Source organism: Alexandromys fortis, unplaced genomic scaffold (assembly GCF_014885135.2).
Source record: "Alexandromys fortis isolate MF-2015 unplaced genomic scaffold, M_Fortis_MF-2015_v1.1 scaffold_80, whole genome shotgun sequence".
NCBI classification, from domain to species: Eukaryota; Metazoa; Chordata; class Mammalia; order Rodentia; family Cricetidae; genus Alexandromys; species Alexandromys fortis.
Window position 1 is genome coordinate 8745964 of NW_026068174.1, and position 13082 is coordinate 8759045.

General features: G+C 40.8%; 1 protein-coding gene across 1 annotated transcript; it reads right to left on the minus strand.

Moving 5' to 3' along the window:
* Positions 1-2986: 2986 nt before the first annotated feature.
* On the minus strand, positions 2987-3944 carry LOC126492406 (olfactory receptor 1P1-like). The gene is given in 2 exon segments (XM_050128823.1): positions 2987-3097; positions 3099-3944. Coding segments are annotated over 2 exon segments (957 nt in total).
* Positions 3945-13082: the final 9138 nt, after the last annotated feature.

Below are 13082 nucleotides of genomic sequence, written 5' to 3' on the forward strand. Positions count from 1 at the left end.
GGAGTTCCAAGGGGGAACTGTCACTGCTCAGAGGAGATTCACCAGAGGGCTCCTAGTGGGCTCAGGTGACTCTGGGATGCGCTGTAGGCAGCTCAGATGAATCCCAGTGGCATTATGTAAGTTGCATGCTCATCAGTGTGGCAGGAGTCATCTTGTTGCTTTTCTAGACATATCTGTAAGGTGGGTTCTTCCCAATATAGACTTTGTCTGGAGACTGTCTGCAGAGTTCATTTGCATGTAGACTGCAGACCAAATGGTCTCACAAACATAAATGAGTCCCTGCAACCCTGTCCCTGGAACTCATCCTCTACCTCCCTTAAATCATGGAATCTACAGGAGTCTAGCCCAAGTTTCAGTGTGTTCAGAAAGTCTTCCAGGACTTGCGTAGATCATGCTGGTGCTTTCTCTTTCTTTTTTTTTTTCTATTTTCAAGTTGATTTTATGGAGCTATACATTTTCTCTGCTCCCCTCCCTTTTTCTCCCCTCCCCTTCAACCCTCCCCAAGGTCCCCATGCTCCCAATTTACTCAGGAGATCTTGTCTTTTTCTACTTTCCATGTAGATTAGATCCATGTATGTCTCTCTTAGGGTCCTCATTTCTGTCTAGGTTCTCTGGGATTGTGATTTGTAGGCTGGTTTTCTTTGCTTTATGTCTAAAAGCTACTTATGAGTGAGTACATATGATATTTGTCCTCATGGGTCTGGGTTACCTCACTCAATATTATGTTTTCTAGAGCCACCCATTTGCCTGTAAATTTCAAGATGTCATTATTATTATTATTATTTATTTATTTATTTTTTTTGGTGTGTAGTACTGCAACAACCCTGTCCCTGGAACTCATTGTGTAAATGTACCACATTTTCCTTATCCGTCCTTCAGTTGAGGGACATTTAGGTTGTTTCCAGGTTCTCGCTATGACAAACAATGCTGCTATGAACATAGCTGAGCACATGCTCTTGTGGTATGATTGAGCATCCTTTGGGTACATACCCAAAGTGGTATTGCTGGGTCTCTAGGAAGTTTTTCCTAATTTTCTGATAAATCACCATACTGATATCCAAAGGGTCTGTATCAGCTTGCACTCCCACCAGCAATGCAGGAATGGTCTGTTTACCCCACAACCTCTCCAGCATAAATTTTCATCAGTGTTTTTGATCTTGGTGATTCTTACAGGTGTAAGATAGAATCTCAGAGTTGTTTTGATTTGCATTTCTCTGATGACTAAGGATGTTGAGCATTTCCTTAAGTGTCTTTCAGCCATTTTAGATTCCTTTGTTGAGAGTTCTCTGTTTAGTTCTGTACTCCATTTTTTTTAGTTGGATTTTTTCTTCTTTTGTTAACCATTTTCTTGAGTTCTTTGTATATTTTGGAGATCAATCCTCTCTCTGACGTGGGGATGGTGAGGATCTTTTCCCATTCTGTAGGCTGCTGTTTTGTCTTGTTGACTGTATCCTTTGCTTTACAGAAGCTTTCCAGTTTCAGGAGGTTCCATTTATTAATTATTTTTCTCAGTGTCTGTGCTACTGGGGTTATATTTAGGAAGTAGTCTCCTGTGCCAGTGTGTTCAAGTGTACTTCCCACTTTCTCTTCTATCAGGTTCAGTGTGTTCAGACTGATATTGAGGTCTTTGATCCATTTCGACTTGAGTTTTGTGCAAGGTGATAGATATGGGATAGATACATGATGATATCCAGTTAACCAGTTGCTAAATATGCTTTCTTTTTACCATTTCATTTTTTGATTCTTTGTCAAAAATCAGGTGTTTGTAGGTGTGTGGATTAATATCCAGGTCTTTGATTTGGTTCCATTGGTCCTCCTGTCTGTTTTTATGCCAATACCAGACTGTTTTTAGTATTGTAGCTCTGTAGTAGAGTTTGAAGACAGAAATTGTGATGCCCCCATAAGTAAAGGACTGTTTTGGCTATCCTGGGTTTTTTGCTTTTCCATATGAAGTTGAATATTGTTCTTTTGAGTTCTGTGAAGAATTTTGCTAGGATTTTGATGGGCATTGCATTGAATCTATAATTTGGTAAGATTGCCATTTTTACTATGTTAATTCTACCTACCCAAGAGCATGGGAGATCTTTCCACTTTCTGGTGTATTCCCCAATTTCCTTTTTCAAGGATTGAACGTTCTTGTCATACAGGTCTTCTACTTGTTTGGTTAGAGTTACTCTTAGATATTTTATGCTACTTGTGGCTATTGTGGTGATGTTACTCTGATTTCTTTCTCAGCCCATTAATCATCTGTGTAAAGGAGGGCTACTGGTTCTTTTGTGTTAATCTTGTATCCTGCTACGTTACTGAAAACGTTTATGAGTTGGAGTTCATCTGGTGCCCCATGTTGGGTGCTATTCTGTTGTCTGTGGTTTTTGTCCTGCCCAGATCCTGCTGTCAGTAAGTCTCAAAGAAATTATACAGAGGTCTACATTAATTATAAAACTGATTGGCCCATTAGCTCAGGCTTCTTAATTAACTCATAAGTTAAATTAGCCCATTATTCTTGTCTGTTAACCACGTGGCTTGGTACCTTTTTCAGTGAAGCAATCACATCTTGCTTGCTCTGTGGCTGGGTCACAACTGCAGAAATGAGCTTTCCTCTTCCCAGAATTCTCCTGTTTTCATTGCCCCACCTCTACTTCCTGCCTGGTTGTCCCTCCTATACTTCCTGCCTGGCTACTGGCCAATCAGCATTTTATTAAACTAATGAGTGACAAATCTTATGGTGTACAAGAGCATTATCCCACAGCAATTGTCATTCTAGTGAAAGCAATTATTAAATAAATGAAGAAATAAAAAATTCATAACAAGACAAAGCATAATGAAATCCTTTATTTTCCTCAAATCTAAGAAATTTGAGGTAAGGAGTAAGTGAGCAGGGCTGTGATAGAACATACGTAGGACTTAGAAGGAGACACTTGAGGCAGAAATTACTGGAAGATCTCAGCAGAGTGAATTGAGGACACTTTCAGCTTCTCTGTAAAAGTCACTGGTCCCAGGAGAAGGAGACTTTGCCCCTGACAATTCTGACAAGTGCCCCCTTCATGTCCTTGTTCCGCAGGCTGTAAATGAAGGGATTCAGCAGTGGAGTCACCACTGACTGTATACATGACAGCAGCTGCTGTGTCCTCTACCACTGAATTGGAGGACGAGGATGAGGGGCACAAATAAGCCCTTATCACTGTTCCAAAGAACAGGGCCACCACAGCAAGGTGGGACCCACAGGTAGAAAAGGCCTTCCGCCTCCCCTGGGCAGAAGGGACTCTGAGGATAGCTGACACAATGCGGATATAAGACACAAGGATGAGCAAAAAGGGGATTAATATGACAGCACCCCCCAAGAAGAGAAGCACAAGCTCATTAAGTCTGGTGTCAGAGCAAGCGATCTTCATCAGGGGTCCCAGGTCACAGAAGAAGTCTGTAATGACCTTCTTGGAGCAGAAGGAGAGACGGAACATGAGGAAAGTGTGTGTCATGGCAACAAGATTTGTAAGGGTCCAGCAGGCTGTCACCAAGAGTGAGCAATGCCTGAAGCTCATTATCATCGTGTAGTGGAGAGGGTGACAAATGGCCACAAATCGATCATAGGCCATTGTGGCCAGGAGGAAGATGTCCATGTCTCCAAAAGTTAAGAAGAAGTAGAGCTGGACCAGACATCCTGCATAGGAGATGGTCCTGCTCTGGGAGTGGATGTTCACCAGGGCCTTGGGTACCGTGGTGGAGGTGAAAAGGATGTCAGCACAGGACAGGCTGGCGAGGAAGAAGTACATGGGGGTGTGGAGTCGAACATCAGTAACAATGGCCAGGACAATGAGCAGATTGCCAGCCACGGTGACTAGGTACATCCACAGGAAGAGCAGGAAGAGGATGCGCTGCTGCTCTGGCTGCTCTGAGAGTCCCCAGAGGAGGAACTCAAAGGTGCTGGTCTGGTTCCCTCTTGCCATGAGCCCAGGTCAATGTGAGAAGTCCTGAGCTTGCTTTCTGAGATGTTTCACTCTAGAAGATTGCTGTACACACCCTTCTCTGAGCTCCAGGGAAGAATCACAGAGTTTGCATAGTAACCATCTGGTATATTCATAGGCCACTTAATGCAGACTGTGCAAGATGCTCTTCCAGAAAGTTCTGCAAGATTCAAATGGTGACCATTGGAACAATCTTCTTGGCTGCTTTTCTGCATTTTATCTGGCTACCATATCTTTGATTGTATTATAATTTTATTTAGCAATGCTATAAAGATCTAAGAAGATTAGTTCACCTGCTTTTATGTGTTCTGTATGCACTGAAGGTCAATTCTGCTTTCTGGTTCAGTGCCAGAAAACTAACAGTAATAATCTTTAACCTCAGACATAACTATCTACACTGAAATCTTAGACTATTTGGATTCAGCCTGCCAAACCCACTCAAACCACTCTTGAATCCGTGGGCAGCTGTTGTGATCCAACAGTATCACAAACTTAATATTCTGAAGACAACAACTCATGCTTCCCATTCTTCTAGAAATCATGTTTCTCCAGTAAGAAATCAACTTAGTAAAGACCTATGATATCTAGACTATTCTCAGAGATTCAGTGAAACAGGAAAGAAAGATCAAAACCCCTGCTGTCTAGAATTACAAAACTGGGGAGGCATTTGTGATTCTAGCTCATGGGATATGGAGGTAGAAAGATCAGCAGTTAATGGCTAACCTCTGCTACATAGTGAACTTGAGTCCAGCCTGGGATACACAAGAGCCCATTTAAAGAAATAGATATAAATGCTAAACAAAATAACAAAACATGTATATGAATATGTACATGATTGCTTTGTTACATTTATGCCAATGTACACAAATCTCTTCCAATTTCCTACTTAAATTACCAAATATATACTGCATAAGATGATAGAGCTAATCTAGTCTCACAAAACTGACAATGATTCAACTTATACTTCCCATAAAAATTTAATTAAGGTTAATTACAGTACTTAAAGAAGACAGTAGAAAAATTAGAAAGTAAAAATGGCTCATCAACTGGGAAAAATATTAAATGTATTTAGTAGAAAATTAATATTAACAAAAAGGTATTTTACAATCTGCATTCTATAAAATATGCAGTAGGTTATTGTCAAGCAAGGTCACTGAGTGTGTTGTAGAACACTGTCACTTCCTCCTTAATAACTATGCATTGGGCACCTACCTCCCCAAATCCATCCCAGGACTCTTCCTCCCTCTGAAGGTCACTGTTCTACATGTGCTGGATTATCATAGACTACCCATAAATATGTGAATTATGTGTCAGATAGAAAATAAAGTAATTTTAACTATGTAAATTACTAATGTCTAGAAAATAATCATAATAATGTCACACATCAGAGCTTATGGAATATTATTAGCACAGCAAAGGAGAATACACTGCCTCAAACACCTTCACAATCTTCAATAAACCATACAATACACAGGACAAGAGCAAAGTGGAGGAAAGCCGGAAGAAAGAAAAACATTTAAAGTCAAAATGAAGCTCAACATCAGAAAAGTAACAAAATATTTTTTTTAGTTATATCCAACAGTTTGTCTACACACAAAGGAATGAATTAGAATCCCTACCTCAGAGCATATACAACCCTAATTCAGAATGGACAAAGGCCTAACACATAAGAACTAAAACTGTGAAAATTTTTGAATAAAATACAAGTCACAATTTTCAAGTAAATCAATGGTTTCTTAGAAACGACACCAAAGTACATCTCATACAATAACATGACACTAAAGAAAACACCATCAAATTGCATTTGATTTAATTAAATTAAAAATGAATTTGAATTAAGCTTTAATCTAAATAATTAAAACATTTGTACTTTGAAGGATATTCCCAAGAATTTAGAAAGTGCGAGGGCTTTTATTCTTTGAGACAGGTTCTGTCCTTAATTCTCTACATAGCTAAGTATAACCTAGAATTACTGATCTTTCTGCCTCCATCTCCTGAGTTTTAGATCCTGGGCATGTAGCAATGTGCTCCATTTGGGGAGTAGGGATTAAAATTTTATCTAGGATATATAAGCAACTTGATAAGGAGACAATAGTTAACAGTGATACATTGTAAGCATTTTCCAGCATACACTTTCCCAAGCAACTTTACTGAAACCATATGATGAGATGTTTTTTTCTTCCAGTCTATGTAACTATCTCCTAGAAGGCAAAGCTGTCTGCCTAATGTTTTCATATAGAAAATATTTTCTGTGGACAACCAACAAACAAATTGTTTCAAAGGAGAGTGAGACACACACACACACACACACACACACACACACACACACACACACAATGAGATGCCACTTCCCACCTTCTCTAGGTCATCAAGCCAGTAAGTCAGGTAACATGAACTGTATCCAGGATGAGAAAATGCTGAGGCCCTAGGACCCTGCTGGTGGAATGTGAAACAGTGTGACCAATAGGGAAAACACTGTGACATTTCTCAAAAGGCTCATGATAGGGTTGTATAGCCTCATTACACTCAGGAAAAGCAAAAATGTATACATAAACTTCTGAACATTATTCAATATAGACAAAAGCTGAAAACAACCCAAATGCCTACCAATTGGTGAAGGGATCCATGGTGAGAAGGCAGTGCCCCTGGACTCTAGAGCGCAGATGTCAACATGTGCCTGGAAGTTGGTCTGCAGAACTGGGGCTGCAGCATAGGGACTCATACTTCCAACAAGCTCCAGGTGATGCTGATGCTGGGCAGGGAGGGCATGGTACCCTCCTCAGTCAGTCCTTGCTGTACAAAACGAGCTGCTTTGGGAATCCTAGCAACCACATGCAATGCAAGGTCCTGGACAAGCCTCATTTGAACACTTGTATCAAAAGGAAAAGTTTGTAGAATAATTAGAATATGGGCCAGTGGGAAGAATAGAATTAAATTGGTGTTGTAAATGCTTTTTAGGGAATATGTAAGAGGCTTCTTCTTAAGATATAGACTGAATTTTTAGGAGTGTAATACTGCAGTAGCTATAGTTTGTTTTAACATATTTCAACATGAAAATGTGAGTTATTAGCACCTACATGGATACAGGCAATATTAAATGGGTGTTCTAGAAATAAGAACCTATTTTGTGCAATTAAACCTTAAGATATGCTTTCCAAATTCAGATGCCAAAGTCAAAGAGAATAAAATAATGGAAAAAGGAGCTACAGTATTAAAAAATAAAATCCGAAGATCCATTTCAAGAATCTGAAAACCCCATGGGAAGAAACAAAGTAAAGTGCTGGAATCTGAAGCAATTTCTACTAAGATGGAATGACCCTGCTTTTATAAATATAACCGCTTCCCTAGATTCTGCACGTAGTTTTAAAGATTAAGAATAACCATATATCCATATATCCTGGAAGTTTTTAGTGTCAAAGATTCATTCACTGAACTCCATTAACTCTAGCAAGCATCTTTTGTGAATATTCTGAGATACTGTTCAGAGTTCTTCACCTAGTTTGCCTTGTTTGACCATTTATCTCCATTTGCTTGTGAGGAAGCTGGTGCTCAGAGATCTTTTCTAACACACTGTAAAACTTTCCCCAAACTCCAAAATTTGGACCTTTTCTGGACCATATCAGTTTGACTCTTCTCTCTTTGATTTGAACTCAAATCAAAATATGATTATAATACAATTGCAATTAAATCACTAGTGGAAATTCTTAAGTCTAACTTCAAATAATAAACAAGGAGCCAACTGTACCCCGGTTCCTCTCCATTATACCATTCACCTGGTGGCATGATGGATTTCCATGACACTCTCTATAGCTAATGTTGTTTTGTTTCCTTCTTCTGATACCTTAAAAGATTTATTATTTCTATCATCTTTTGAGATTATAATATGATTGCATCATTTTTCCCCTTCCCTTCAAAACCTATACATCTCAGCTTGTTCTCAACAAATTCATGGATTCTTTTTTTTTTTTTACTAATTGTTGTTATATTAATATATATGTATACACACACTTATGCATCTATACTATGATACACACACAGATACAGCCTGCTCAATATAATGTTCTTTGTAATCATGTTTTCAGGGCTGACCATTTGGTATTCATTACCAACTGGTGTGCTCTTCCCTGGAGAGAACTATTTCTCCTGATCTCGGCATTCCTTAGTTCCCTGTCTTAGTTCTTTTTGTGTGTCCATCCAGACTGAAAACACAATACATACTTGTAACATGCTGTGGTTAAGAGGCAGACAGCACGCCCCCGGAGCATTTGATGCTAACGCAGCCAGAACATTGCAGCTCATCTGTGCACAAGGGAATGTGCACTCACTGCCACCAGTACCAGACCAGGGCGGAGATGGAAAGGACAAGTGAGATTCTGAACTGCTAGGGAGAGACTTCAGGGTGTCTGGGATCTGAGAGATCCCCTGGACTAGGACAGAACGTATTACAGTGAAGCCTGGCTGTGCCAGACCTGAGAGCTCAGGAGCAAAGAAAGATCACCCAAACTTGAGGAAGGGGACACTTTCTGGAAAACTGAGCAGCGTGTTCCTGCCAGTGCCTCAGTTGAGACTTGAGTAGAATAGGAAAGCAAAACAAAACAAAACAAAACCAAAAAGCAAAACACAAGGCAGCAGACCTGAATGCAATGGGTTCTTTATGGACCCTGATGCCGAAACTCTTAAATCTTAAATCCTCTCAGAAGGACTAGCAAACCTTACTGCAATCCTGTACTGAGCAAGGAAGGTAAGGGTCATGAGTTGCCTGAAGGTTACACATGAGAAAACAGCAGAACCTGGGTGTGATCTCTACTCTTTTTGATTCCAAATGGCCTACTGTGGTGTGGTGTGCTTTAGACAGAACGATAGCCTTTCAGAAACCATGCTTGAACCAAAACCAGTTCCTTTTGGCAGCTGTTGTCCAGTGACAGGGTCTTTCTTCCACGGTGGTCTAACAGACCCTGCTTTGTGGCTCCTTAGCTGTCGTTCTGGGCTCACTTAGCACAGGTGGTCTCCTAGGGACCCAACCCTTATCTTTTCCACAAACAGCCCCACCGTAACAATATGTGTACTGTTAGTTTAATGAGATAGTTTTCAATTCCTTAGCCAGGAAGATTTTCTGTCAACCCATATCTGGACTTCAGGTCTGAAAACTGCTCTTCACATTCCTTGGAAATAGGAGCTCCTTCAGCAACCTCTATCCTGTGCCTTCTTTAAATTCATACCAGTTCCCAAAGACCGTAAAGCCTTTCTGGAACTGGTTAGTCAGAAATTAAATTTCACTGCCTCCACTTTAACACAATAATTAGTCACTATAATTGCTAACTCCACCTTCGCCACCACATGAAAGTCCAGCCCCTCCCTTTCATTTCCACTGCGATTCTGCAGTGCCTGAGCTGATGTCAGGAACAAAGAGATGCTCAGAATGGAGCCAGGAAGGCATGAACATTGGGCACCCATAGCTCTGCTGCTCCATTCTGCCCTCATAAACTGGGGCAAAAGACAGTAAAACAAACAAAAAGCCAGTCATCCTGACTTCATGAGGAAGAATTCCAGAAGGGACTGTTCACTGGTCAGAGGGCTCAAGAAATTTCAGCCTCTTTTCTGTCTGCAGTTGTGTTCAATGGGTCATGTAGAGGCTTGCCTTTGATGCAGATTCTAGTATACAGGATCCACCCCCACAAAGCAAATTCCCAGGCAAAGCATAGATCCACTTTCCCCCTAGAATACTTTCCATTCTGAATGTACGCTCTGCCAGGCTGAAAGATGCACTCAGGGTTTCCCCTGTGTGAAGGGGAAGATTTCTTTTACCTGCTTCTTCTGCACACAGGAACGGCTCTACCTCACTCCATGTTCCTTGTTCTCAAACCCTTTACTGGCTACACCAGCCTTAGTGCTCCTCCTTCATCTGCCTGCCCTGCAGCCTGTTTTCTGAACCTGTCCCCTAAAGTGTTTGTTGACTGCACTGACTTCCATGGGAATCCCCTTTTGGTTGGAAAGATGTGAAATGTACACCATCGTTCCTCCCAAGCACTGCCGTCGCCAAGACTATGTTTTGCTTTCACTGTTAAGTGATTAAAATCGTCCCCCTCTACTTGCTCTTTAGAAATGGAAAGCAAACCTTATTTATGTTTTCTCCCAGGTCCTGACATTCTGCTTCTCTGGTGGTGAACAGGGGTCCTTTAAAGTGCCTTACCCCAGTTGTGAGCTCACCATACTGCCTGTGTGTGTGTTCCTGTCACCATCACTATGACCTGTGGCCTCTTCTTCAGTTCTCCGTGTTGATCCATGTAACATGGAAAGTTCCCTGAGACTCAGCGGCTGTTTCTCTTCAAAGTGGAGTCTAATAAGATTACATCCTGAAGCCTCCTTTGGTGCTCAGGGGAGCCCTACACGGCCCATGCAACAGGACTACAGATTGAGCTCTGATCCTCAACATCAGGACCCCAATAATATCACATGAAGAGTTCCAGCCCCGGGCCGTCAGAGGACTTAACCCATGCATTTATTTCCCAGAAGAACCAGTGTGAGACTCCATCTCTGGTGGGAAGCTGGAGCTTAGCAATTGCCTCAGGACGCACACATTCCCTCAGGAGCAAGTTCTTGAAAAGGAAATAGATGTGGTCCAGTAGCATTGGACATCTTCCAAGAAAACTCATTAACTCTCTGTTCCCTAGACTGAACTAGAGAATGCTACCTCATTTAACTAAATAAAATCTCTTTTGGCCCATGACTTTACATGCGCTCCTTAAAGTAAATCACAAGCTTCTGTTGAAATTGTTTTATTGTGAGTTTTTTAAACAATAAACATATAATATGTAATTTATGTATACATACACATAACACACACATATGAAATAATTGTCATTGTCCCTTCAGTATGTATTTTTTCTCAGTCTTTGTAAGGTCACTCCAGTAATTGCTTGGTTCTGTAAGGAGTTCAAAGAGTAAGACCCCAAGATTAAAGGTGCTAATTTGAAGGATTCTTGTAGGCTATGTAGCCTACAAGATCATAGGACAACAAAATAATTATACTAATGCATCATAACTAAGTGCGTAAAGGAAGGTAAGGATATCCCACTAGTACATGTCGGTGACTGAAGAGAGGGCAGGTAAGAGGAGAAAATAAAGGCAAAGAGAGAAAGAATGTTCATCTTTAGGAAAGAGTACAACTAATACATTTTAAATTTGAAAAAGCAATACTAGTGTAATATCATAGTAATAATCTTGCAAGTTGCCTATTAATAATAGCAGAAAAGTAGCATCATTCTATACACATATCTGTACATGCCACCCTTTCCAAATGATCAGAATAACATGCCTACATTTGGCCAAATTATGTCTTCCTATATGATGTACTTCAAAGGCAAAAGAAGAAGCTTTGTGTATTCCTGGCCAAATGTGTGTGTGTGTGTGTGTGTGTGTGTGTGTGTGTGTGTAAACCTGTACAAGATGTGATCTATGAGGTTTCCAGCTTTGCTCTCCCCAAAACAATAGTGATATAACAACTCACGGAAGAAATCACTCATGCACACGTTCCTGCTGATGTCCATTATTGAAGATACCCCAGGCTCTTTTGGTGTGTGCAGTATGGAATCTCCTCCCAAAGCAGCCTTATCTCTCCATCTCAATGGACCAGGGGCATGAAGGGTTGAGGATGGTGATGGTGTCCAGGTGAATCATCACAGCTGTGAGCACCGACTGAAGGCTTTTCTTCAAAGCAGAATGAGTCTCTTCCACGGTGAGCATGAGGCCCAAGATAACAAAGAAGTTGCAGGACAACCTAGGCAACTCAAAGACTAGAGACTTCCCAGTGCCGTGCCCCAGTGCCGAGGGATCCCATTCCTTATCCCAGAGTCCCATGGCCTCCCCAGTTCCCTTCTCTAATCATGACATAGGCATGACTGAGCACTGAAATGAGCTGCAAACTTAGGGCCTCACAATCAGATCCTGGTTTGGTTTTCAGCCCACTTGTCTCTACAGAGGAATGAATGACCCTCCATGTGCCCTGGGGGGATTCCTGGGTTTCCCTGTGTGCTCCTAGATTGTGACTTCAATATTGGCAGTTATCAGTGTGCAAGTTCCCTTCATTAATTGCCAGGACATCAAGAAGAACCCACTGATACTAACCTTAAAATCATTGTTTTCATGACGAGTAAATGCCAACAGCCACCAGATACCTCTGCATGGTGTCTCCTCCTGCACTTTACCACGAGGGACCTACAATGATCTTTAGAATGGTCTGTTACTGTTTTGGTGTAACTCTTGATCCAGTCTTCCAAGGAGAAGCTTAACCCTGTCATACACAAATTTCTAAACACTCTGATCCCATAATTCAATTTTAAAAGTTTCATTTCTGCCCGTGTAAGTGGAATTTAAGGATGGAAGCTCAATCTACAGCAGTCCCAATATGCCAGGCTCAGTCACCCAGACCCATACTAAAGATATGATTAATGTACCGAGTGAGGCAGCACACACCTTTAATCCCAGCACTTGGGAGTCAGAGGCAGGGAGATTTCTGTGAGTCTGAGGCCAGCCTGGTCTACATAAGTAATCCAGGATGGCCATGCTGACATAAAGGGACCCTGTCTCAAAACAAACAAACATAATTATTAGGAAAAATAGAAGACACATGGTAAATTTTGCACAGATTAATATATAAATAACCAAATAATGAGTCAGTTGGCATTTTGATTCAGTGTTAGAGCACTTCTATGGCCAGTGTAAGGCCTCAGGCTTAGTCCTCATTGCTCAATGAATAAAAATGGTAAAATAAATTAATACATTCTAAGTGTGAACTATGTACTGTGTGATATTTTAAGAATGCATATAATTAAAAAATATGTACTATTTAAAGAATTACACACCTAGCTTCTCTGGTACTGAGGATTATAGCTTGGCTATCCTTTGCTTACATACTGTGTTTGTCTTTTTGTGTGTGGATTACCTCACTCAGGATAATTTTTTTCTAGTTCCATTTATTTGCCTACAAATTTCATGATGTCATAGTTTTTTTCCCACTGAGTAATACTCGTTGTGTAGATATACCACATTTTTTAAAAAATATGTTCTTTGGTTGAGGGGCATCTAGATTGTTTCCAGGTTCTGGCTATTATGAATAATGCT